Genomic DNA, 27344 nt, shown 5'->3' on the forward strand with positions numbered 1-27344 from the left:
CTGACCAGTCCCTGCCTGCACCTCTCTGTCCCTTTTTGGTGGCTTTTCCACCACTTTTCTACTCGTGTCACCTCCCTTTGGGTTGCTCTGTGGAGCTTCCCACCCTTGCTGCTGCTCCTGTGGGATGGGACACCCATCCTGCTTCCATCCCACACCTTCCCCACATGCCTGGGGGGATAATCCTTTAAGTGACCGTTTGGGGATTGCATCCCAAAAAAGCCTCGTTGTTATGCAGGAGCACCAGAAGTGCTTCCAGAATTAGTAGCTCCTCCAGGTTGCCCTGTTCAGTTTGAGATGTGCCACTTCAGAGTGCTTCAAGGGCTTGATTTGGGAAGTAAATGGGATTCAGAGCAGGTGAAACATTTTGGTAATTACAAATTATTGGAACACTTCATGTTATGAAAGCCCTTCAAATAATTTTAAATTGCTTTGTACTAATTGTGATCAGTGCTCCATTCGTTTCCAAAACCCTCTTCAAACGACAAGCCCCGGGATATTTTGGGAGCTGGAGCCCAAAGCTTGGTTTAAAAAAAAATAAATAAATTCACAAAAAATTTCCTTTTTGGAATGCTGCACTCCTGAAAGAGATGTGGAAAATGCACTCACCAGTTGCATGTCACAGGTTCTTCCGTGTTGCTGGAGCAACATTCCAAGGCCAGTGAGTACAGCTGATAGCCTTGAGCAGAGGATATTCCCCAATCACACCACTTGGGAATCATTCCGATATGAAAGGGAGGATTAGAGAAGAAGACCAGATGAGCATGTTCTTGGCAGGAAACAAAGGCACTGCTGGAGTGTGGGGGAGTGCAACAGGTACCATTCCTGGGCATCCTTCATTCCTTCAGCCAGGAAAAGCTCTTCCATCCTCCAAACCAGCTCCAGGCTGCAGACACTGATTTATATTTCAATAATTGCTAAAAACCTGCCTATGGAACTGCCATGGGCTTCTGCAAATGGGGCCTTTGGTGGGACATGTTCCTAAACCCTGATGGGAATATTTGGGTTGGTTGGAGATCTGGGCACCTTGGAGATGTGAGTTGTAACGGGAGGTTTCTCACCTCTCCGAGGTCTCCTTGTGTCACAGGGCGATGAATCATCTTTTAGGGGTGGTGTTCTCCCACAAAAACATCAAAATCATCCAAAATGATGCTTGGAGTCAGTTCAGTATGGCGAGCTTAGGCTACATGACACTGTAGGACCTATTTCTAGCTGGTCTAGAAGTTGACCAGAAAATTGGATTGTTGTCCCCTTAAACTAATAAACTACTATCCTAATTGGACAAAAGTGTTATGAATCACTAAAAGTAAAATTAAACCATCAAATCTGATGGCACAGGGTGTCCAGAGAAGCTGTGGCTGCCCCATGCCTGGAAGTGTTCAAGTCCAGGTTGGATGAGGCTTGGAGTGACCTGGGACAGTGGAAGAGTCCCTGCCCATGGCATCAGAGCTGGGAGTAGATGTTCTTTAAGGCCCATTCCCACCCAGACCATTCTGGAATTCCATGATTCTATCCATCTAGACAAAGGGAAAAGCATGCAGCTTAATTTTAGGAGTTTGATCATTTTTAAGGATGGCAACAGAGGGAAAACCTGCAAAACTCCAGTGCTGCTGGCTCCTCTCATCCCAGCTTCTTCTGGAGGATCTTTTCTGTTCCGAACTCCTCAGTTGAGACCTCCCCCCATATCCAGCCCATGGTGTCCCTGGGATATTGCTCATCACTGGAATACTGTTCATCATTGGAAGGCTTTGCAGGAACAAATTCTTATTTTCCTGTTTAGCAGCAAAGGCCTCTTTATTCCCTTTTCCAGGTGTTTTTTTCTGACTCAGCATCCAGTGAGTTACTCCTGTCCTGACTCCCTCAGAGAGCCTTTGCTGGGCTGAGAAAACTTTTTTCCATGGCCACTGAAAACGTTAATGGGAATTACAGTGTTAGGGCCCTTCCCACCTCCCTGCACCTGGAGGAACCTCCTCTCCCTCCTGCTGCTGCTCCTCTTGATGCTTATGTGGCTCATTATGCTCTCCTTTCCCGGCAATGCTGAGGGGTTGAAGTGCAGACAAAGTCATCAGGCTCCTGAAGGTCTCCTTGGGGAGGCTCTGTTCTGGGTCCTGTTGGGGGCCTGACTCTAGGTGGGAAGGTGGGGAAAGTGGGGAAGGGAAAGCAATGCCTTTACTCCTTTTTTGAGTGAGGTTTTCCAAGCCAGAGCTGCTGAGACCATCCCTGATGGGTTCATTACCTCACCAGCTTCTTTGTTTTTAAAGAACTGGATGTTTGTCCCATGATCTGTGCCCAGAGCCAGTCACACACCATGGAATGATTTGGGCTGGAGGAACCTTAAAGCTCATCCTGTTCCACCTTCTGCCACGGGCAGGGACACCTTCCACTATCCCAGTCTGCTCCAAGCCCCATCCAACCTGGCCTTGGACACTTCCAGAGGGGAGAAGATGGATGGGCACAGAGTGACTGCACTTCCAACATCCCATCACCTCTAACTCCACCTTCCCATGTATCCAATCCCACTTCTCCCAGTTCCATGGATTTCAGCTCTGCTCTGGGAACAGAGAAGACTTCCTGTTTATCGTCATCTGGATGCCTTGGTCAGAAATCCAGCTCTGGGATTATTTTGGGGGATGTGGGCAGCCAGCCCCAAACCCTGCCACCCTTGCCCTCCCTGGCAGCAGTGGTGGGAGTCTCTCCCCTCCTGTACTCGGTTAGAAATTTTCACAAGACTTTCAGGGACTTCATTATCTCAGAAACCTCATCTGCATTCCCAAATGGTGTTTGGAAGCAGCCAGAGTTTAGCAAGGGTTACAGGAGAGCCTGCCAACCTCTCTGGCTTAAGAAACCAGGCTGCAAACATGGAGCAAAACCAGCACAAAATCAAAAAACTGCTCATATACTAATTACAATAACAATTAAACTCGGTCATTAAAAAAGCAGTTAAAGCTGAAAACAAACAAATGCTTCCACAGTTATCCCTAACAGCCTTTACAAGGCCCAAGTTCTCCAAAGCCGTGAAAATGAATAGCTCAGGATATCATAAATTTTATACTGCTCCCAGAGCATTCCAGTATTCCAGAAAATGCATCTTTCATCCCCCTCAGCAGCCCTGGCTCCCATGCAGACTGCAGCCATTCTCTCAGTGTAATTTTATAACGCGCACAACTCAAAGCCTCTTTGTAAAAGAAACATAAAAATGATGCATGCGCATATTAAAGACTCGTATTTATCAGACTCCAATGTGAGTCCACGTCCGTGCTTAATGTGGCCATAAATCAGCAGCTCTCCCCGCTGAAGCAGAGATGAAACCCTGGGATCAGGAGAAGCTATTTATGAACAGTGGAGCCGCTAATCTGAGCGGCAAGTGGAAAAATATTTGTTAAAAAGATTTCCGATCAGGGTGAATCACTGTGAGGATGCAGTGTCAAAGGAGAATAAAAATAAAAACCTACCAATTAAAAAGAGCCAAGGACTTCTGGCTCGTGGTGGGACAGGAGGGGGAAGCGTTTATTTCATATTTAATTAAAGCAGTGCCCTGGGTCTATCGCGCTCCTCAGGTGGATGTTTGGGTCTTTGAGGAGTCTCCTTCAAGTCTGGACTACAGAAAACAAACTCTATCAGAAGGGGGGTTAGAATGAGATGATCATTAAGGTCTCTTCCAGCTCAAACTTTTCTGTGATTCTGTTAAAATATCATCAAAACTGCTTTTCATAGAATCCCAGGATTCTGTGAAAATTCCAGGTTTGGGTGGGGAAGGACCTTAAAGCTTATCCAGTCCCACTCCTGCCATGAGCAGGGACATCTTCCACTAGTCCAGGCTGCTCCAACCTGGCCTTGTACACTTCCAGGGATGAGGCAGCCACAGCTTCTCTTGTCACTCTGAGCCAAGGCATTCCTAACCTTTGTTCATTTTCAAAATTTGTATTTCTTATTTAAAATAAACCCACCAAAAGAAACCACGTGAAAGTGCTGAATCTTCTGCTTCTCCATGGGGCAAAGATGCATCAGCCTGTCCAACTTGGGGTGCCCTTTGCTACCAAGAAGCCACCTCCTGCTCCTCACAGTGGCCAAGAAGTGAGTGAGGAGAGAAGTGAGACCATGGGGAGAAGAAGAACCACATCTCCCTGGGGAAGAACTACATCTCCCCTCACCTCTGTCCCAGCTGCAGGCCCAGGTTTAGGTGATTTGGGGGCTCACAGGGAGGGGACAATTACTCCCCCAGTCTCCCCTGCAGTCCCTTGCTGCTCATCTGTGTGGCCATGAGCTCATCGGGATTGAAATTGGTTCATGCATAATTCCAATGGACTCCTTATTCTGAGCCTGCAATGCCAACGCTCCAAATTCCTGCTCCCCTGAAATCGGTTCCAGTGCCACGGCCCAGCCATGCAATTTCAGAGAGAGATAAGATATAGATCAGCTGTACTCTGGTGATTCTCTCTCACAAGTGCACCTTGTCAGGCAATAATTTGATATTCTTTTACCATTCCTATGGAGGGGGGGGGAAAGCCCTTTAATTTAAAAAAACCCCACCACATTTTACCCTTTTTGTTCACTAATGACACAAACAGTAAAATGTTCAGATTACATGAGGGAATGGAAAAGCCTTATGGAGAAAAGACACTGACAAAAGCTTCATTTTCAGGTAAAATTGCACGAAGCTCCAGGCACCGCGTCCTCTGGTGATGTGTTTTTTTTTTTCCCCTGCCTTTCATCCCCAAGCATCCCCGTGAATGTTAATCCATTTTACAATGGGACATTTAAAAGGACTGCAGAGAAATCAGGTTTGATCTGCTCTGATGTCTTCCAGAAATCTCCAAGCAATTTGCAGCTGTGAATAACACATGAGGAGTGTGGGGAGAGCAGGGCTGGCCCCTCGGATGCTGACTCCAGCTGCAGCTCACATCCTGCAATAAAACCATTTCTGATCAGGATGCTTTGGGTAATGCAGGGATGTGTTTAATGCAGGGATGTGGTTTATTTTTCCTAAAGCTGCCTGATGTTTTTCACACCTGCCTCAGTGACCACGAGAGGAAAAGGGAAGGGGGCAGGATGGTGTCCATAGCAGGATGATGTCGGAGGACGGAATGGTCTGGCATTGAGGAAGTCCCAGGTTCAGTGTGTGGGGATGCTCTTCTTGAAGGACAGATTCTCCACATCTCCAGTGCCTTCAAAGCCAGAAATGGGATGTCCAGAAGGGGCATGTGACTCTTCACTGGAGCCAGGAGAGAACCTGCACTCAGTTAAAAACGTGGAAATCAGAGAATCAGAGAATCTTAGAATGCAAATAAAATCCTAGAATGGTTTGGGATTGGAATGGGACCTTAAAGACCAAACGGTTGGAAGGGACCCTAAAGACCATTTAGTTCCATCCCCTGCCATGGGCAGGACTCCTTCCACTAGCCCAGGTTGCTCCAAGCCCAATCCAAGCTGGCCTTGGACACTTCCAGGAACAGGACATCCATGACTGCGCTTGGGCACCCTGCACCAGGGTCTTTTCAAACCAGCACAGGTAGGAACAGCCTCCATGGTCATGGGGATCCTTAGAGCACCAGCCAAAGGGGAGCATTCCCAGGTTTCAGGTGTGGAGGAGGAATATTTAGCAGTGGCCCTATCCCCCACCACCTCGGGCAGCCTTTGGCACTGGAATTCCCACACTCGTTCCCCTTGTGTGTTTGCAGAGGAGAGGATGTTGCAAACAGCAGCTGGATGAGCAGCCAGAGAGATTTAAAATCTGGGATAGTAGATGTGGGGTCAGTGACAGATCTGGAGAACAGCTCCCTGCACTGGGAGTGCAGAGGGGATGGTGGGAAAATGCTCCGTGCCCGGCCCCAACACCACTCTGGTTGCACCTCCCTGGCATTTCTAGTCTTGCAAAATCATTGTGTGGGACCATTTGTCCTTTGGCATCTGGCCATAAGGCAAACCACTGGATTTCACTTCTGATCTACAGCTTATCCAGGAGTTTTCTTCAGCCACAGGATGGCCACAGGAACATGGGGCAGAGAAGTGATGTCCTGCTCATGGAGGAAAAGTAGCCAGGAGGTACTTGTACTCTTCCCAAGGCCTCTGTGCAGGTTTGGACTGCATGGAGTTCTGAGTTCCCTCAATTGCCATGAGATTTCTTGTTCCTCATGTCAGACTCTACTTACCAGGATCATGCTGAGGATGTTTAGGACTGAAATAGAAGAACTATAGCAGGATGTCCTGAACTGAATCTGGACTTGCAGAGAGCTCCTTGAGGGACACCACCATCACTCTCCCAATCCAATGGGATCTCTGGTAGCCCAGGCTCAGCTGTCCTTTGGAGAATGGTTCCCATTCCCACCCTGCAGGCAGCACCTTAGAGGCAGGAACGGACCAAAGGGGATACAATACAACTTGTTGAGTGATGTACAAACCCTCCTGAACCTCTGTTCCACCTTGCTCCAGTCCAGGATCTGGCTCTAATTAGGCTTTAAGAGACCAAGAGGTCATTTCCCTGTCCAGCCTGGAGAGAGGAGCATCCCAGGTTATCCAAGCAGAATCTGCCTGCAAGGTGCCACTGCCCCTGAGATGTGGCAGGATTGGTAGCTCAGGGCTAAAAACAGCTTTTCTTCCCCATCTGGAGCTGGAGATTTAAACCTTATCAGCGCTGCTGAAGTTTTTAATGGATATCAATGGGGTAAAGTTCACAAACAAAGCGGGATCGATGGGTGGAATAATACAGTATTGATCGGGGTGCCGGGAGCCGACGCACCCCGCGATCAATGATGAGCTCAGATCACATTCCTGCAGCACTCACTTACTGCTCACCCGGTGCCACACTCCAGGGTGCAGCAGCTGGGAAGGGAGCACATTCCAGAGCTCTGGGCTTTGCAAACACTGCAGCAGGCACTGCCTGATGGATTTGTTTCTCTAGCACTCCTCAGACGGGCTCTCCATTGCTGTCATCCCCCTTTTAGCTTTTGTGACCTGTTTGTGGCTGGAATTCTCTCTCTGAAATGTTGACAGGGAGAGATGATCCGTACAGCTGCCTGGGCAAGGAGTATTTCCCTAACTGCACCAGGAATCCCTCAGTCTCAGGGCTGTGTCTATGGTTTCCCAGCAGGTTCACCTGAAGTTTGCCATACTAGACTGAAACTCTGGGCTTTTTGTCTCAGGGTCCCTCTTCAAACATAGTTTGGTTTGAGGCTCCCAAGAGAAGGGGGGCATCAGCACCAGCACTACTCTGACTGCAATAATATTGATTTTTCCTGAAGGAACGGGCACAAGGACAATGGGGTAAGAGCTGGACATGGCCAAGTTTAGGATGGAATGAGAAGGTTTCTAACCACACTTGAGATGAGCCCTTCTGGAGAGCAAAACTCGCTTTTGGTGTGGGTAGAGCACAGCAGGACCCTGCCCATGCTGGGGTGCAGCCCCCATGGTCCAGCTGTGCTCCACAGATATGGAAGGACCACATTCCCTGTGATCCCATGCCCTGCTGCATCCCACACCCCCCAGCCAACATAGCAAGGCCGAGCTCAGCTCACAGCCCACCCCCAAAGCACCTGGAATTGCACAATTCCCACTATCCATGGCTTGATGCCGGGGATTTTACACCTCATGGTCTGTGCAGGAGTGCTGGGGAGGGGAGCCTATCCCAGCTGCCATCACCCACTGCTGCCTGCTCCCCGGAGAACTTCCTTTCCTATGGAAGTTGGGAGCAATTTGGTTTCCACACGTCTGAGAAGAAAGCTGCCCCCCTCCACCCCGCCTGCTCCAGCGAGGGCTATGCTATCCAATTGTTCTTTTTTGAAGAGCATTTGCTGTTTCCAAAGGTTTGAGTGAGCAGGAGGTGCTCGTTCAGTTACTCACTCTGTTAGACACGGATCTTAATGGATGGTATTGATTGGAAGAAACAAAGCAGCAGTTTTCTTTCTCTCTATCCAGGGATTTCTGGGCTCAGATGAGAGGAGTTCGCTGCCTTGTGCTCTAAACAACAAAATACTACATTACATAGTCCCCAGGAGTCTCTCAGGGTAGCACAGCAGCGAGAGAGAGAAATGTACAAGGTGTTAATGGGACAACAAATTAATAGGGAATGGGATTAGGCAGGGACACAGGCTGCTACCAGGGCTCCCCAGGTCTCTGGTGCCGAGCTTTAATCCGTTCTTGGCACGTCGGCCTGGCCAACAGATGAACACAACAGGAACCCACCTGATTCCTGGGCCACAGGGGTCCCCAAAGGCAGCTGGGATAGCGACGGCATCGGGAGCAGCCAAAAGACAATTTTAGGGGAAATCAGTGCCTGCAGTACCTGGAAAGGCAGTGAGATTCTGTCCTGCAGCATTGGAGAACCAGGATGGAGCAGCCGGCTTGGAAACAGTTTTAAAATCATTATCTGATTCTCTGTTGTCCCATTCAAATTTTCCCATCCATCTGCCAGTCATTTAGGAGGGTCAAGAGCAAGGGTGTGCAAGTTTGAGGACCTGAGACTCACTGCTGCCTCTCTGTTTTGCTGTCACCCATAGACAGCTGGCCCTGGCCACCAAGGCTTCCTCCCCCAGCCATCCCCACCCAGACACTTGCCTGAATCAGCCATCACAGAGGTGACATTTGAATCCAAAATTGTTATCAGTGCCCCTTCTTTGCCAAGATACCCTGAGTTCCATTTCCAGCTTCAGGATCTTGGATTGGCAGGGGCTCCTTTTACCAAGAGAACAACCCATCCCTCTCATTGCCCTGAGGGCACCACCCTGTGAACTCTGACAATTCCTCCACCTCTCATAAGATATTGATCCCAGGCCTTTGGGATGAGTGAGAGAGCCCAATATCCCACCATCCACAGGGCTTCAGTCCCTGCCGGCATCAAGACAAATCCAAAAGGGCTTTTGCCAGCGGGAAGAGGGATGTGCCAAAGGGGGAAACGTTTCAGAGCCTTTTAACCATGATGCTGATTTTTGGTGAGCCATGAGGTTCTGGGGGATTACTGCCCCTCCCCAGCCCCTTGGCCGTGGTGCTGCTGGGCTGGGGGTGGGATGCTCTGCAAACCTTCACTCAGCATTCCCTGCCAATGCTCTGGCTCTCCCTGACATTGATGAGTTACTTCTTATCCCTGGGTTTTATCTTTTGAAGGGCCCCCTGTCTTTCCTAGATCATGTTAACAAGACAGCCATGGAGAGTGGTGGCCCTGGGGGTCTTCATTAGTTCTTCCTAGATTTATGTTCCCTGCCAGCTCTGTGCAGAGCTTTGGGCATGGCTGCACAATGCCGGGGCCACCGGCAGATCCCAGAGGTCAGGACCTTGATCCTTTTATTCACAAATGGCAGGGGAGCTCTGTAGTCATCCCAGGGCTCCAGCTGGGAAATGCTGACATGAGGAAGGGCACCTGCACACCCGCATTCCAGATGTACACAGTGACAGGAGGCACCATGGATGGAGCTCCAAGGGATTGGCAAAGCCAGCCTTTGGTCCATTGGGAGAATGTGTGGAAGGTGGAGACCAAACACTCAGACTCTCACTGCTCAGGGGTGTGAGATCAGCACGGCCTTCGAGTGGATCCCAGGAGGGAGCCCCATCTCCATGGATCCCTCAGAAAATGAGATCCTGGAAAGGTTTTACCACCGCCCTGCACTGGAGGCGAACATGAAGGGTGAGACCCATTCCCTATGGATTATATTCAGTGTTCCCAGAAGGAAACTGAGCTGGAGACCTGAGTGTGGATCCCACCCACCTGACCCACACCTGAGCATGGACTCCCCCCCACCCAATCCACACCTGAGGGATGGGATCTACCATCCACTGGATCTACACCTGAGCATGGGCTCCCACCCATGTGGCCCACACCTACAGGCACTGATCTTCACAACAGGCTGCAATCCCAATTTTCCTTCCCTTCCCACTGTTTTTTTCCCCCAGAACAGGCAGTTTTGCACTGCTCACCTCACTCCATCCCCACAGCCACCTGCAAGGATGGTGCATCCCATCCCCTGTCCTGCCCCATCTCTGTGGGGCACCTCCAGCCCCATCCCATTTTTCCCAGCTGCTGCTGACAGTGAATTTGCTCTTGGTTAGCAATGGAAACACCACTATCTTCAGGATTCCCCCACACCTTCCCTCTTTTTCCAGGGAAGCTCCCACACCTCAAGCATGCTCAGCACCAGGTCTAGGGATAAGCAGGTTACCAGGAAAACCACCCCACATCAAACACTCAGCTGGGAACTAAAATCCCAGCTGCATTCCAATGAATACATCTCCATTCACGCCACTGGATGCACATTAATTTGGAGCAGCTGGGGCCAGGCTTGTTCAAGACTCCTATAAAAAGAGCCTCTACCTCCCAGCTCCTGCTCTCTTACAGCTCTAACCCATAATTTACTGAGTGAGAGATGACCTAAAGAAATTCCTGGGTGGCTGGAAAATGAGGCAGAGAAAGAAACCATTTTATTGTACAGGCTACCACTGGCAAAGCAGTGCTTGCGCAGGTGCTAAAAAAAGGGAAGGAATCTGGGAAGCCACAATAATAATGTATAAATTCCAGCATTCAGGAGGCATCATCATGGCTAATGATGGAAGGAAGGGGTGCAGTGGGTGGTGCCGCCCACGTTTCCCTGAAACAGCATCCTTTGGCAATTCAGTATTTCAAAGTCCCCCTGAAGATTTATTAAAACTGACAAAGTTGTTCTGGGTTTGAGGAATAATGAGCTCCTCCAAGATTTTTTTTTTTTTTTTGTGAAAAATTATAGAAAACCATGAGTTCCATCCATGGCTAAATCTGCTGCAGCACAGGTGAGTGAAATCCAGCAGCAGCTCTTTCCCTACAGAGTGTCTTCAGAATTATGGGACCGTCAAGTTTGGAAAAGACCTCTGAGATCATCAAGTCCAACCTTGTTTGCTTGATCTCCTCTGCTTTCCTTTGGATAAGAACATCCCTGGGAAATGTAAATGGCCTGGGTGGGGTTTGTTATCCCAGCAGAGTGACCCGCTGCTGCCTTGACTGGTGAATTCCTAAAGATTTCGTGTGCCTTCCATACTTCAGCACGGAGCTGGAGTGACCAGACGTGATACAAAGGGCAAAAAAGCAGCCCAAGGCATTCCTTTGGCCCTCTCCAAGTCCTTGTTTAATATTGACAGGAGCACTTTGTGCTTATGTAAGTTTGCTACATGCCAAAGGAATCCGAATCAAGGTGTTATTACTTAATGCAAACACCCTCCCTGCTGTTTCACGAGGTTTAAAAAGGTGATCAAGACTTATTAGGATTAAGGGCTCATTTTAGCTGAATTGATCAGACGGCATTTAGGTGTAATTTCAGCTAAAAATACAGGCAAGGGATAAGCAGATTTTATTTCCATATAAAATCCTCTCCTCCTCTCCCTGTGCCATGCACACACGTGACCGTGTTCGCACTTACCCTCAGCAGCTCTGCCTGCTTTGGGTGGACTGGGGCTTTTTGTGCCCTGGGAAAAGTTCTTTGGGCTGGCCCTGCAGGGAGGACAGCGCTGCCTCGATGCCATCCGATGGATTTAATCCGCCTCCCTTCCCACGGCACCAAAGCTGATTGTCCAGAACCACGCTCCTTGGACTGATTTAGCTTCGACCAGCATCGCTTCACAGTTGCAATCACAGATTTCTTGGAGTCAGCGCTGAAATGTGCCCAGGCGGTGAGAAGCGGAGCTGGAAGATGAGGAGTGGGATGCTCTTCCATGGACCAACATTGCCATCCCACGGTGTAGCGGCTTCCCTGCAGCCTCTGCAGTGATGCTCCGCTCCCAGCGCTCGAGGTCGCCAGCTCCCAGCGCACGGCAGTCGCTGCAGGAAATTCAGGAAAGCCAGGAAACTTCACTCCCAGCCTCGGAGATGGAGGGTTTTTCCCTGGATCAGCTTCAGGACGGGTTCTCCCGCCACCCATCCGCATTCCCCATGGCGATCCCAATCCCGCCGCGGTCTCTGTGCCAGCCCCGGCTCTCCCCACTCCCGAGTTCTGTTAATTCTCATTTTCTCCAGCCTCAGTAATAATTTCCCATGTGGCTCCATATCAAATGCTTTATTGAACTCCAGATAGATTAGATCTACCAAATTTCCCTTGTCTGGAAAACCAATTATCTTATCAAAGGAAGATGTCAGCACGGGCTGGCACAAACTGCCTTTGGAAAACCTAGGTTGCACTTTATCTCATTTTTCTCAGTGCCTTAATTAATGTTTCCTTCAGAATTTGTCCTGCACTCCCAGGTCTGGACTACAAACAGGTTAACACATCCACAGCTGGATGCTCCTGCTTTTCATTCTCCTTATCTTCCTTACTTTCCCTATGATCCAGTGGCTTGTAGGGCCTCAATCCATGCTGTTTGACCCACAAAGCTCATTAGAAAGCTCTGCTGTCCTCCCTGTCCCTGAATTCCTGGACAACCAGGGAATGGCCTTGTCCTGGCTAGATCCTGGCAGTTCCCCTTTCTACCTGCATTTACATATTTCCCTGAAGAAGCTTTCCAAGGCTCCTGACTTCCCCTCACACTGAAGATGCACCTTTCTGCACTCCTGACATTTTAATCCATCCCTGTCATCTCTCTAATCCGGAGATCATGGAATACCAGGGTGGTTTGGGTTGGAAGGCACCTAAAATTCATCCAGTTCCACCCCCTGCAAAGGGCAGGGACACCTCCCACTATCCCAGGTTGCTCCAAGCCCCATCCAACCTAGCCTTGGACACTGCCAGGGATGCAGGGACAGTCACAGCTGCTCTGGGCAACCTGTGCCAGGGCCTCACCACCCTCATTATAAATAATTTCTTCATTTCATCTTCAATATCTGGAGCCAGATTGTTGCTCATGGGAAGGTCTTCCCCCATCTCTGATGTCATGGACATACAGGAGTCAGTGAGGCCAAGTTCCCCAGGAATTTTAGCCACCAAAATAAAATTTTAGGTTTTTTTTAACAGATAAACACATGATGTGATTGAAATGAAGGCAGTGTGGAAGTTGATCATCCACTTTGTCATGACAGACCAAGGGTGTGCAGCTGAAATGATTCCATATTATTCCAGGACAAAATCCTGATTTCTGGATATGCTGACAGTATTCTAGTGTGGCAGCAGCAAAATTTGCCATCCCACCAGAGCCAGAAATTGAAATTTCCTCTACCATTTGGAGTAAATGTCCCCTCCAGCTATCAGTGAGTCCTTGCCCTCATAGGCTGGGAAGCTGAAGATGCTCACAGAGATCCTCTTTGCTGTTCCTCGTGCCTAAAAAAAATCCTTGGAAAAGACAGCCTTCCCAGCAGTCTGCTAGTTTTGTTTTGGCAGATGCTCAAGCAAATGTTACTTTTTGGCATGGTGGGATCCCATCTTTTTGGAATCCATCTTATTGGCCTCGTGTCAAAACGTGCTGACAGCTCGGCTGGGCCTCTTGGAAAAATCTTGGGCTGTTCCCATTTTGTATTTTACAACCCCACGGCAGCTCTTGGATCATGGGGAAAGGGAGGTCAGGATGGAGCCTGATGGAGCCAGGGAGGGGGCTTAGGGGGATGGAGGGTGGAGAGGGACTCTGCTTCTACCACAAACCCTTCTGGGATGGCAGGGGACACTGGGCCACCCCTCCTGCCTTTACTTCCCAGGTTCCAGTTTTCTGGAGGAAAGCCATCAGTCCCAGCCCCTCCCCTGCATCCGCTTCTTATCCAGATTTAACTTCCAAGTGCATGACTCCCGGTCAGTTGTTTCATCTCCTCTGCTCTTTGCAGCATTTTATGGCCAGGAATCCAAGGAGCAGCGGGGAAGGGGCCTGGGAGCAGGGAAAGCTGCACCCCTAAGGCTCAGGAGCCAGGGAGGCACACAGTGGCCAAGGGCACAAACTGGTGTGATAAGGGGGTTGGAGCAAACAGTCGTGCTCCATCCCTGAGCTCTGCTTCCCTTCCCTTCCTCTGTACACAAGCAAAGCAAGCAGAGAGCAGGAGGCTCTGAGTACAGGCAGAGCTCCAAGAAACCAGAACAAAGCTCACAAAAGCACCAGTCATGTGCCCCAAACTAAATTTGCCTGAAAAAAACCCACCCTGACAGTGTTTTACACCAACTTATAATGACTTTCTTTCTGTTATGGTTGTTGCTGTTGTTCTGGTTAATACCTTCCTCACTTAAAAACCCCCAAACATGACCCGTGGCAGCCACGACACAAATATCATTTGCTTGGATTATTCCTGAGGTGGTTCCTGTGCTGGAGGCTGCAAGTACTTACAATCACTCAGTACATAATGGAGAAATTCATTCCAATAATAACAATAATAACAGCATTTATTATTTTTGAAATATGACTCTGATGAATTCATGAATATAGAAAGCTCTTGTTGCTGGCTGCTGATGAAATTGAGCAGGATTTTCTGATGGAATTTTTTTGGAGATTTCTAATGCCATTGATGCTGATGTGCATCCATCACCCCTCAGCATTCCTGGCCCCACTGGGTGTTTGGACCACAGGGAGGACAAATCAACCCGGGGCACCTCACCCTGCTCAGGGCACTGTGCTGACAGTATCCCACAAAATCCCAGGATGATTTGGGTGGGAAGGGACCTTAAATCCCATCCAGTTCCACCCCCTACCGTGGGCAGGGACACCTTCCACTATCCCAGGGTGCTCAAAGCCCTGTCCAACCTGGCTTTGGACACTTCCAGGGATGGGGCAGCCACAGCTTCTCTGGGCAACCTATGCCAGGGCCTCCCCACCCTCACAGGGATTAATTTCTTCTTAAAATCTGGTATTTACTATTATTTACAAATGTTTGTCATGTTATAAGAAACCCTTTTCTTATAGGCAAAACAACCAGTAATTTTGAGCTTTTCACTCCCTGGTGTTTCTCTTTTCTAGAGGCTGGGAACTCTGTGGGATCCAGCAAAACCAGTCTTTGCTCTGGCCCACCCTGCGCACAAACAGAAACCCAACGAATGTCTGATGAGCTCAGCTTGGTGGGTTTCTTTGCCTTGCAGGAACTTCAGGATTGGCACAACCCAGATCTCAGGATCTCAAATATTTTCAAATATCTGCAGCAGGTAAACTGACACTTTGCACTGGCCCTGCTTAGGAGAAACAGATCTGTTTCTAATGGGAGGAGGAAACAAAAGTGACTTTTCCACATGAGGCTCCCTAGTCTAATGGTGTTGCACTCTGATTTAGCAGCACAAAAAGCCCTGGTGCTGCAGAGGCAGATTTACGAGCACCCCTGGCTGACCTAATTCCCTTTGCTCTGGAGTGGGGAGAGAACTGGAAGGGCAAAAATGAGACAATTCATGAGTTGAGATAATGACAGTTCAATAGGGGAAGTAGAAGCTGTGCATAAGCAAACAAACCCAAGGAATTCATTCCCCACGTCCCGTGGGCAGGTGTTCAGCCATTCCCAGGAAAGCCAGGCTCCATCACACAGACAGGTGACTTGGGAAGGGAAATGCCACCCCTCCAAGAATCCCTCTCTTCCCCCTTCTTCCCCCAGCTGTGTGTGGCAAACACAGCCCCATCCCAGCTCTGCTGAGGGAAATCAACTCTACCCCAGCCCAATCCAGCACAAAGGTATTGCTTTACAACTGGCTGTAATTTGGCACAGATCAGCTCCTTGCATTCCTTCCTCTGATATTTTTCCCTCTGTGCATTCCTGGCCCTGCCTCCCTGTGAATCGACTGCCAAACTCTCCTTTGGGAGATGTAACTCTGGGTCTGTTTAGATGAGCTTCTCTCCTTTTGTGTTTATCTGCATGTAAGCTCTAAGTGCTTTATTGTTTTCCAAGCACAGCTATTGATTTTCGGGAAAATAACTAAGAAAACATTAATTTATAATTTCCCTGTTGCTCAAAAGGAGCAAATGACTTTTCTACCATACCAACATAAGTCTAAAAAATTACACAGGCTTTCAATAAATACCAAAAGGTATAAATGCCAGCAGTTAAGAGCAGTGAGGAGGATGGAAAACCAGAGAGGGTCTGTGGAGGGTGGTCCTCCAAAACCAAGATGGTAATGGAATTCCAGAATGGTTTAAGTGGTAAGGGACCTTAAAGCCCATCCACTCCCACTCCCTGCCATGGGCAGGGACACCTTCCACTATCCCAGGGTGCTCAAAGCCCTGTCCAACCTGGCCTTGGACACTTCCAGGGATGGGGCAGCCACAGCTTCTCTGGGCAACCTGTGCCAGGGCCTCCCCACCCTCACAGGGAAGGATTTAGTCTCAATATCCCATCTACCCCTGTCCTCTGGCAGTGGGAAGCCATTCCCCTCGTCCTGCCACTGCAGACCCTTGTCCACAGTCTCTCTCCATGTTTCTTGTCAGCTCCTTCAGGCAATGGAAGGCCACAATTAGGTCACCCATGACCCTTCTTTTTGCCAGGCTGAACAACCCAGATTTCCCAGCCTTTCCCCATAGGAGAGGTGCTCTTGGAAGTCCATCAGGATGTTTAGAGAGCGTGTGCAAGGAGAGGGTGAGGGAGATGCTCAGAACAGCAGAGGAAAAGGGAATCTGGTCACTGTCTCTCCCTGTTTAAGTTTCTTGCTAAAGCTGAGCCAGGCTGGTTTGGGTGATGGTGAGAGCATGTACAGAAATATAATGTTATTATATAATGATATTATAATATATATTACAATAGTGATTTGTTTCATGGTGAATAGCAATGTCTGCATGGGATTCTTGCCTTCAGATCCTGATTCCTCTTTTGAATCATTTTTTTGAGTGGTACTTCTGCCCAATCTGGGCCCAGCAGATCCTACAGATCCAGCCCAGTGGCTGGCTGGGCTCCTGGAGAGCAGTCCCCAGGCAGCCACATCAATGCTCCCCTGTTCTGGCAGGAGAAGCTGTGGCTGCCCCTGGATCCCTGGAGGTGTCCAAGGCCAGCCTGGACAGGGCTTGGAGCACCCTGGGATAGAGGAAGGTGTCCCTGCCCATGGCAGGGAGTGGAATGGGATGGGTTTTATGGTCCTTCCCACCCAAAGCATTCCATGATCCTGTGATCCATGTCCCAGTGAACCCAACCTGAGCAGGCAGACCAGGGGCCAAAGGTGATGGGACACTTTCCTCGTGACTCTGGGGATTCTCCTGTGGTGTTTGAGTCTCAGAGGTTGCTCTGAGTGTGGTGGATGTGGAGAAGGGAGGGGAAAGCCTGACTTTACCCCAGTCACATCCCTGGGAGCTGGGACCTGCTTCAGCCTATGTGCCACTGAGGGGTGATTTCAGCCTCCCCTGGCCATGCCACCCAGCCCTTGGAGATGCAGGAGGTCCAGGCACAGGCTCTGCCCTCCAGACTCCCATTTTCTGTGGGAAACAGGCTCCCACAGAGAGCAATGCAGAGCAGCAGCAGCATTTTAGCTGCTCCCTGTTGTTAGTGTTAGCGTGTGTGGAGCACCCAGCAGTCTCAGCCCAAACCCCAGCTGTGGACCAGCTGTGACATGTGTGCCCCTGGTTATTGTCTTCTCAGAAGACTTTTGGGGACCCAAACTCCCACACTGGGCTGGCAGGGCACCGGTGAGGCCGTGGCAGTGGCATCTGGAGCAGGGAATGGGCAGAGTCCTGGTGGGATGCTCATCCAGGGGGTACAAAGAGATTGGCCTCAGCTCATCTGGAATTAAGGGGCTGGATGAGGCTGCTCCAAGCTGTAAGTTTCTGCTGGAGTGATCTCCATGGAAAAATCTCCTCCTAAATCTGTGGCAAGAGTCTCAGTAGGGCATTAGGGCAATGGGGAGAACCGGGGCAGGATGGGAAAGTTTCCATGTTATGGATAAGATAAAAACTGGGGTGGAACTTTTGATATCAGCTGCTATCTCTGTCCTGGTGCTGCTGCATCCTCCAGGCTCAGCAGACACTTCCCAGGACCCTGGGAAGGGAGGGAGGAATGGACCACCATGTAATCATAGACTCATTTGGGTTGGAGTGGACTCTGGAGATCATCCATCTCCCCTGGGCAGGGATGCCATGGGTCTGCGGGATGGGCAGATGGATGTGTTCACTCCCAGAGGAGCTGCCAGCCTTGGAGCTGCATGCTGGCCACCCCAATTCCCTGCAGGTCACCTGAAAGGATGGACCCGCGCGGGTGTTTGCCCAAGGGGAGGGTTCCTCTCCGAGGGGTGTGGGCTCCTCACCCACGTCATTGCCCCAGGGATGTTTTTCAGAACTGGAGCCCTCCCGGCATTTTTACCCGGGCTCTTATCAGCTGATTAAACCCTGGGTATCTCGCTGCCTTTCCCGTGGGCACTGTTTGCTCTGCCTGCAGCAGCATTAGCAGCTCTCCCATCCTCCTCCAGCCCTCCCAGCAGGAATCACATACTGGGGGCAGGATCTCTGCACCCTGCCGAGGGCTGAGGGGCTGCCCCCGAGCAAATGGGAGCACCCTGGAGTGTTCGTGGCTGATTTTGGAGAGCTGGCTGGCTTTTTGGTGCCATCACAGGCTGCAGGGGGGGATGCACTGGGTGGGGTTTTGGTGGTTTCCAAGCACTGCTGGTGGAGAGGGGTGGGGATTTGGGTGGAAAATGGGTGCAACACGTGGTGATGCCAGCACTCGTTGGCTGGACAAATCTTCCAGCTCTCCTAGTTTTTCTGGATATACAACTTGGCCAAAAATAGGAAGAGAAAGGATGAGGATGAGAGCTGCAAAGAACCTGATTGCTGTTGGTGGCTGGAGCCAGGGCCACATCTCTGCTGGAAACTGTGGTGTCCTCACGTGGGCTGAGCAGCTCTGGTTCAGGGGGGATGCACTGGGGAGTTTTGTTGGATGCCACAGCTCCACCTCTCCTTACAAATTCTGCTGTCCCAGCACAGGATGGGCACTGGAATTCACACCCCTTACACTCCAGAGCCAGGAATGCTCTGGGAGAATCTTTCCAGTCTGAGGTGGGTCACCCAATCCTGTTCCTGCCTCCCTCAAGGCATCCTGCTGGGGACAAGCAGAGGCTCTGAGGGACTGGGAACCTCCCTGCCTGCCTGGGCAGAATGTGCCCATGTTATTTGGGAGGTGTTTGTGTAGAAAGCCCTGTTGTTTCTGTTGCAATGTATTTGCAAGGGTTAGGCCATAGTGTGCACCAGCCAGCCTGCCTCTGAGTTTATCAAAGCCTGAAGAATTGGTCAAAGCTGCTGAAACATAAATTGTGCTAAATTAAGAAGGCTGAGAAACCAAATACCAAGTCCGCAAGAACTCGGTAACAGAAGACTGTAAAACTCCTAGACTGTAACCAATCACATACTCTGAGAAATGCAGGCAGAAAACGAGTGAACGAGACAAAGACACCAATCAAGAAATGTGTACTTAGTAGTTTGTAGAATCTATAAATATGTGTGCAAGGTAAATAATAAACAGCTTCTGCTTAATCATTTTGGTTAGTAGTCCTGAATCTCCCGCACATTGCCTCCCTTGGAAGTATCCAGAGCACCAATCCCACTCAGCAAAGTTCTTCCTTGCCCTATAACACCTTCCCTAGGTGTGGATCTGGATACAAAGAGAAAAGGTTGAACCCCAAAAGGTGCCTTTTCCCAGTCCCGCCCATCCTTTGTGACGCTGGCAGAGCAGGGGACTCACCTTTGGCCACGGGAGGACCTCGCACTGCCCACTGCTGGGACAGCACAGCCCCAGCTGAGCCTTATCTGGGCACCCCGGGAATGCAAACAGCAGAGTCGGGGCAGAGCGAGCCATGAGGCTGCTCCGAGCCCTGCCAGGGCAGGATACAGCGGGGAAGCAGGGCAGCTCCTCGGGCTCTCCAGTGCCTGTGGATCCCTCCCAGCGCAGCTTCCCAATAGCCTGCACAGCTCTCCTGCTCCTGGCAGCCCTCAGGTGAGTTTGGCTCTATCCCTGAACCTGTTGAGTTGGAGAATGGCAAGGCAGGTGTGGCACAGCTCGGTGAGAAGCCGCTTCCTTTGCTTCAGATGGGCATTAATTAAACTGCCCTGAACCCGATACGTTCCTCGCACAGGTTTTCCATTAGGAAGCGCTTTCCAAACGTGCCTGGTGTTAAATGTGACAAAGCTGGGGTTGGCGTGCGTGCACGTGCATTGGCTTGATTGCAGCTGTAATTTCCTCAGAGACACAAAAATAAACCAGTGTGAGTTCACAGACGCTGCCTGTGTGGAAATCAGGGACTGGACTGGGGTTATTCCCAGAAACAGGGTGGGTGCATCCCAAAGGCAAATCCCACTGGCTCTCAGAAGAGAGCTACAGAGAGGGAGGAGGTCTCTGCTTTGAATCCGAGGGATTCCAGGAGCTGTGGGGTTGCGGATTCAGAGGCAGTGGGGTTTGCCAGAGGACTGTGAGATGTGCAGTATTTGCTTGTGGTGCTTGAACTGCAGTTTGTGATGCAGCTCTCGCTTTGGAGAGCCTAAAACTGAAATGAGAAAACTGAAATGGGCTCAAGGGCTGGGCAAACTGCGAGCTGCAGGTGCTGGGATTACTTTATTTATTTATTTATTTGTTTGTTTATTTAAAATCCTTTTTAGCCAATGAGGAGTTTTAGTTCTTGTTCAAGCTGAGCCCGAGTGCCTGTGGGGCTGGTGGTGCCCCGTGGGCTGTCCTGGGGTCATCCCTTTGTGCACCACAGGGACTCCAGGCGTGTGATGTGCAGGAGGTGTGCTCCAGGACCCAGCAGCATCATTGCGTCTCTTTGGTAGCAAAATCCCATTGCATTCCCAGAGCCTGTGTCTCACGGCCAGATTGAGTAGTTATCACAGGCATCTGTAGTAATCTCCCTTGTAGTCTCCCAGCCGTCCTCATCCTGCACTTGAAACACGGAAATTGCCCCAAGAAAAGAAATCTCTTTACAAGATGGGCCATCAAGGCAGCAGCCCATCCCCGGAATCATCCCACTCAGCAGGGTAATCTATTCAATGGCCGGGATTTATTTTTAACATTCAGCTCCGCAGTCCTTTTAACTCGAGCAGGGAAGGGAACATTTTGATAACAGCAGCCTCCAGGTCAAATGTGATGAGAATTCATAACTCGCCACACAGGGGTTTTGGAAAACCAACCAAGCAAAACAATTTCCTGGAATGAGCCGATGAAGATGCGTGTTTCTCTTCACAATGTCATGCACAGAGCAGGGAGGTGTTGGAGTGGCTCCTCATTCTCTGCCCACAATTTGCAAATAAAATGCCTCCCGGACTGTTTTAAATTTGAAGGACTATTGCTGGGCTGCTCATAAAGACCTGAGACATCGGATCTGTCAGCCATCAAAGGAAAAATATGAATCCAGTAATGGGAATGTCCTCATGGTCCCAACTCTAATCAAAGCAAAGCCAGGGGTTTCTGCTTCGGGAGAGTGGCATCAAGATTTAAAAAGGAACAGAGGGTCTCCAGTCCCTGGTCATCACTGGAGCAGCAGCAGGAATAATTTACAGGGGCATGGAGTGGCACGACAGGGGGAATGGCTTTAACTGCCAGATTGTAGATAAGATATTGGGAAGGGATTCCTTCCTGTGAGGATGATGAGGCCCTGGCACGGGGTGTCCAGGGAAGCTGTGGCTGCCCCATCCCTGGAAGTGTCCAAGGCCAGCAAAGATGGGAATTAGAGCAACCTGGGGTAGTGGGAGGTGTCCCTGTCTGAAGGGTACAGGAGCACCACTGGGTGCCCCCCAGGATTGGGATGACCCAGATTAGATTAGAAGGATTCCCCTGAGCTTTCCTGGCCCTGGAGTCTAAGGGGTGTGAAGTCCAGTGGCAGGGGTTTGGAACAAAATGAGCTCTAAGGTCCCTTCCAACCCAAACCACTCTGGGCTGGAAAAAAACCAACAACCAGAAGCCTGAAAATCTGGCCAAGCCAAGATTGTGAGAGAGCTACCAGGGAGCAAATTTTTCTTTCTGTTTTCTTTTCAAAAGACCAGAGTAAATTAACTGCACCTGTCTGAGAATGAGGCACAGGTGGGAAAGGTGGGAGAAAATGTGGAGATTGAGCACTGTAGTTTATTTTAAAGCCAGTGTTGGTGTCTCCTGAGCCCTGTGGGGCTGGACTGGGCTGGACTGGACATGTGTGTTCCACATGAGCCCCACGGGGCAGCACACGCTTCCTTATCTGTAGGCTCAGGAACGTGGCCTTTCCAAACCGCGGATATTTGCTCTCCATTCCCTGTCTTCCGCTCAAATTCCATATCTGCAGGGAGGCCCCAGGTGCTGCCACTCACAGCAGAGTGTGGGGACAATGAGGGAAACTGGGAATGGGATTGGAAAAATTAACATAGAATATGGAATCCCAGAAAGGTTTGAGTTGGAGGGGAAATTAAAGCTCGTCCAGTGCCACCCCTGCTATAGGCACGGACACCTTCCACTATCCCAGGTTGTTCCAACCTGGCCTTGAGCACTTCCAGGGATCCAGAGGCAGCCACAGCTTCTCTGGGCAACCTGAGCCAGGGCCTCCCTACCCTCACAGCCACGAATTTCTTCCCAAACTCCTGTGCTGTCCTGGGAACGCAGGATGTGATGAGAAACCCTGTGCAGCTGGAATGGAAAACAACAAAATCTGTTATGCAGCATGGGAAGCAGCACTGATGGGAACAGTCGCTGCTTTAATATTTAATTTGATGAGATCCAGCTCTGGGAAATGGGTTGGGAGCTGCCACAGCTCCAAGCACAAGCTCAGCACTGGCAGGGAATTTCCATGGGGTTTGCTCTGCTCCAGACTTATCTGTATTCTGGAAGGGTGACATGGAATGAGGCTCATTAATTATCCCAGCACACAGAGCTGTGTTTCCTGCCATTCCCTTCAATCAATCAAGCTCTGGACACTTTCAGGGCCTCTTGGACATTGGGTTGTCATTCCAGGTATGTCCCCTCTGCAGGACCCTGGCTCCTGGTCCCTGCAGGGCCACTCAGGTGCAACCAGGTGTCATTCCAGGAAGGAATTTCCTTGTGTCACCAGACAGTGCAGATCCCATTCCATCCTCTTACTAGCAGGAACTCCCCGTGGCTGTATGGCCTCATGTGCTGCTGGGATTGGGAGGGGGGAGCTGTGCCAGGCACAAGATGGGTCTCACCAAACATGTCCCTTCTTTGTCCTTTTAGGTGGATCCCACACCTTTTCTGGGACTGAGACTGAGCCAGCTGCAGAGCTGGTTTTCCCTTGTGTACCATTCTCGTACCTCCAGAAATCCCTTTGCATGCTCCAGAAGGTTTGGGTGTCCTCACCAGGGAGCTGGGCTTTGCAGGAGTCCAACAGTCACCGCCGGGGCAAGAAAAGGTGCTGGAAATGTAGATTTGTCAGGACTATAATCCAGGTAGGTCATAATTCCTTTCCTGTATGAAACCATCCACTGTCTATCCTCATCTGCTTTTCTCTGGTCCATCACAAGACTCTGTCCCTGCAGGACACAAATCCCTCACATCCCTCACAGTTGAAGTGTTAGCAGAAGGGATGGATTGGGAAAAAGCCTTTGGCATGCTGATGTTTTAGCTCTGGGTGACAGACCCCAGACTGTAATCACAACCTTTCCCCTGTCAAGATTGTGATTACAGGCACAACTTGTTGTGATCATGGCCTCCTTGGACACCTAATTCCATGGGCACATTTGGCTCCACAGATTCCCTGGGACAAACACATGTTGGAGTGGCACCGCAGTGCTTGGGAACAGTTTCCCACACCAGTCTGCCCCAGGGGTGGTCTTGGGGCTCCTTGCCTTGGCATGGTGACCCCTCCTACCTGCTCTGCCTGGGTCCTTCCCTCTCTGCCAAGCCCATGCCTGCACCATGGGACACAGCTGCCCATCCCTTCTCCAAGACCTCTCCTGGTTCCCCCTGCCTGTCTGGGGCCAAGGAGGTGGGACCCCAGATCTTCATTGTGGGGGGAAGAGCACTCTGTACCCATAGAGGGATTGTCACCAGGCCTGTCACCAAACTGCCTTCACCTTTCATTGTCCAAAGCCACATCCCTCCATTTCCCAGTCCTGCTGAGCAATAACTGGCTCCTCCTTTTGCTGTTCCTTGTCTCTCCTTAGCACCCATGTCGGAGGCATGTCCCCAGACGCTCCAGGAAAGAAAGAATGTTGAGGAAAATCCAGATATGCCTCTGTTTCTGCTTTGTCTCGGGCATTTTGTACGAGATCTCCCTCTTGTCCAGCTGTGTCTTCTCCTACTTGCCCATGGCCCAGCAGTACCTGACACCTGAGCAGGTGCTGAACCTTGGCAAAAGCATCATTTTTCTGGAGACAACAGAGCGTCTGGAGCCGCCCCCGCTGGTGTCATGCTCCGTGGAATCCGCTGCCCGGATTTACCAGGACAGGCCCATCATCCTCTTCATGAGAGGACTCACCAACGAGACAGCCTTGGACATGAACACCAGCTACGCAGCCTTCTCCCTCTTGTCTTCCATGAAGAATGTCTTCCTTTTCCCTCTCCAGATGGAAACTGTCTTCCAGGAGACCCCTCTGCTCCAGTGGTACAACCAGGTGAGTGTTAAAACAAGTGGAAAACAGGAAAAGAGTTATAACTAGGGGTGGGAAAGGCTTTAAAAGGAATGAGGAATGCAGGACTGTGTGAAATTAGTGACTTTCATTGTTTTGGTTGGGAACAGATTCATTTTGGCCGCTTTCTGCGGTGTATTCAGCTCTCTGTTTATGCCATACATGATTGGCCTTATCTGGAGAATCATTTTTTTGGCAAAGGAAACATTGGTAAAAATAGATTGCAGACGTGTTTTGAGAAAACAGCCTTAATAATCTTCCCCAACAGAAGCTGGTTGAAAAAAATGTGCTGCCTGAGCACTTGATAGAGCTGCCTCACTCTGACGGAGCCCGCAGGAGATAAGAGATAGGGGAGAGATTTCAGGTTCTATAACAGCAACATGCAAAGCCAAGGTGGGATCTGGTGAGCTCCACCCTAAAAAAGTTCCTGGCAAACTTCCCACAAGGATCTTTGGTCAAACTGCTTGGGCAGGACAGGCAGATTTCCTCCAAAGTCTTTCTTATTCAAAAAAAAAAAAATTACTCCAAATGCCAACAAATGCTGATGAAAAGCCTCCAGCCTGGTTCAAAGAGCTGGGAGGGATCCGAGAGTGTGTTCAGAGGGTTGTGTCCCTCTGAAATAGCAGGGAATGACTCATGGTGGCATTGGGTTAACACTGTAGGTGCCATCAAACCACCTGGGAAATGTTCCCGCATTCCTAATGCTAACAAAGCGCTGCTCTGCTCCAGCTCCTTATCTTATCCCAGTAAAACCCAATGGCTGGAGGCAGCAAAAGCTGTCAGTGACATTTGCAGCCATGCAGGTGAGGGTTTATGGTGCCATTTGCAGCCCCATGGATGGGTTGGATCCGTTCCCTGCCCGCGGCATCACGTCTCACCTTTCCCACTCCGCAGGTGGTCCCAGAGCAGGAGAAGAACTGGGTGCATGTCAGCTCGGACGCCAGCAGACTGGCGCTCATCTGGAAGTACGGGGGAATCTACATGGACACGGATGTCATCTCCATCCGGCCCATCCCCCAGGAGAGCTTCCTGGCCGCGCAGAAGTCGCGCTTCTCCAGCAACGGGATCTTCGGCTTCCCTGCCCGCCACAAGTTCATCTGGGACTGTATGGAGAACTTTGTTCTCAAGTACAACGGCAACATCTGGGGCAACCAGGGCCCCTTTTTGATGACCAGGATGCTCAAAACACTCTGCAACCTGACAGATTTCCAAGGCACTGAGGACCACAGCTGCCAGAACATCTCCTTCCTCAACCCCCAGCGTTTCTACCCCATCCCATACCCAGCCTGGAGCCGGTACTACCAGGTGTGGGATAAAAGCCCCAATTTCAACCACTCCTACGCGCTGCACCTGTGGAACTTCATGAACCGCAACCGCAAGGTTGTGGTGGCCGGCAGCAACACCCTGGCTGAGAAACTCTACAAAACCTATTGCCCCACCACCTACGAGGACCTGATCCAGAATGCCAAGCACACGGATCTCCCAGGCCCTGAGGAGGTTGAGTGACATAGAGCAAGGAGGAGAGGGGTGATCCTTCCTGCCAAACACAATCCCTACTCGGTTGGTGTCCAGCCTTGTAGGAGAAAGAAAGAACTTTCCATAACCACCGTTTCTATTCCCTTGGGATGCTCAGAATGGTGGTGGGTATCCATTGGACGTAGCCTGCAAGGACTCCTTTGCCTCAGTTTGGTTTCCTGATAGGTGCTCATGGACCAAACCTTCCCAAATCCGACAGACTTTGAGCCTGTTCACGAGCTTCTCCAAGGGAAAAGTTCCTAAAGAGAGGGATGGCCTCCCAGGAGAAATGTTGTCTCTGCTCCTCTTGGAACTACCGGCAGCTTCCCACATCAGAAAAGTTGGAAGCACAACAGACTTTGGACTAGAGCCTCCGGGGCAAAAGAGGAGAAATCCAAACCAGTGTCTTTTCCTGGTGTTTTCCTCACATGGACTTTACACCCTACGTTTTTGAGAGGGACTTCAGTATGAGTGAAAATAAAAGAGTTCATAAATCACCACTCCTCTGATCTCACTTCTCCCTGAAAAATTAGTTACATTTTCCAAAGGTTTGTGCTCCCACAATTTATTTTGGCTTTTGCTAGGAAGTGGCTGCTCTGCCCCATCCTCCCAGGTCAATCCTGGCTGTAGAAAGTGTGCCTGGAAAGGAAATTCTGAGACATCAAGGATAGGAATGGTCCTCCAGGTTCCCAAATCCCTCTTAAATAAATGGATTTCAACAGACATGAGGTAGGCACCCATGTCCAGCTGGGCAAAATTCCCATTTAATCCCAACAGGGCTCCCAGTGAGCAATCCCCTTCCAGATACTCTCTTTCCCAGGAGAATGCCAATCCACCCAATTCCTTAAAGAGAAGCCCAGATTGCAGATCTCTACCTGGTCTCTCTGAACAGCTGGTTTCAACTCGGGAGCAGAAAGGTGGGGATCTGTCTCCGTCATCCAATGTTTGCCATGTGCACAATGCTATCTCCTGCAAACACAGCAGCTGCTGAGCCGGCTGCAGCTCAGAATTTGGGATTCAGCAGGAGAAGAGAGCCCTCTGCAAACAGGGTTTGTGTGCTCCTGTGTTTGGGCAAGGGGCTCCTCCTTGTCCCCTCCTTGTTCCCCCAAAGTCACTCCAGTGTAAGGCCAGGTGGTGCCAAGCTGAGTGCTGGTGATTGTTGGAGCAGGAGCATGACATGAGGGAATATTTTTCCCATGTCCTCACCCCTCCTGTGCCCTCTAGGACATGCCTGTGGATAGAGATGGACCACATCCAGGCAACTCTGGGAGCATCTGCTTTGTGGATGTCTGCTTTCAGCTCAGGACAACTTCTACTATCCCAGGTGGCTCCAAGCCCCGTCCAACCAAGACTGGGACACTTCCACGGATCCAGGGGCAGCCACAGCTTCTCTGGGCAACCTGTTCCAGGCCTAACCACCCTCACAGGGAGGAATTCCTTCCTAATATCCCATTTAAATCTACTCTCTGAGCATGATGAGACTGTGA

General features: G+C 50.3%; 1 protein-coding gene and 1 long non-coding RNA gene across 2 annotated transcripts in view; one reads left to right on the forward strand and one right to left on the reverse strand.

Moving 5' to 3' along the window:
- The window catches only part of LOC137480180 (uncharacterized), a 222304-nt gene that overhangs the window by 133412 nt on the left and 61548 nt on the right, over positions 1–27344 (reverse strand). The gene's annotated exons all lie outside the window — the stretch shown is intronic.
- On the forward strand, positions 22953–26366 carry A4GNT (alpha-1,4-N-acetylglucosaminyltransferase). The gene is made up of 3 exons (XM_068200066.1): positions 22953–23160; positions 23878–24327; positions 25237–26366. The coding sequence occupies exons 1-3, from the start codon at positions 23044–23046 to the stop codon at positions 25846–25848; spliced, it is 1179 nt and encodes a 392-aa protein (XP_068056167.1). The 5' UTR covers positions 22953–23043; the 3' UTR covers positions 25849–26366.

The sequence above is a fragment of the Anomalospiza imberbis genome, chromosome 10 (assembly GCF_031753505.1).
Source record: "Anomalospiza imberbis isolate Cuckoo-Finch-1a 21T00152 chromosome 10, ASM3175350v1, whole genome shotgun sequence".
Taxonomy (NCBI): domain Eukaryota; kingdom Metazoa; phylum Chordata; class Aves; order Passeriformes; family Viduidae; genus Anomalospiza; species Anomalospiza imberbis.

Coding starts and splice junctions, on each gene's coding strand:
- A4GNT (XM_068200066.1), top strand. CDS start 23,044: ATGCTCCAGAAGGTTTGGGTGTCCTCACCAGGGAGCTGGGCTTTGCAG. Junction 23,161..23,877: donor TTGTCAGGACTATAATCCAG/GTAGGTCATAAT, acceptor GTCTCTCCTTAG/CACCCATGTCGGAGGCATGT. Junction 24,328..25,236: donor TGCTCCAGTGGTACAACCAG/GTGAGTGTTAAA, acceptor CCCACTCCGCAG/GTGGTCCCAGAGCAGGAGAA.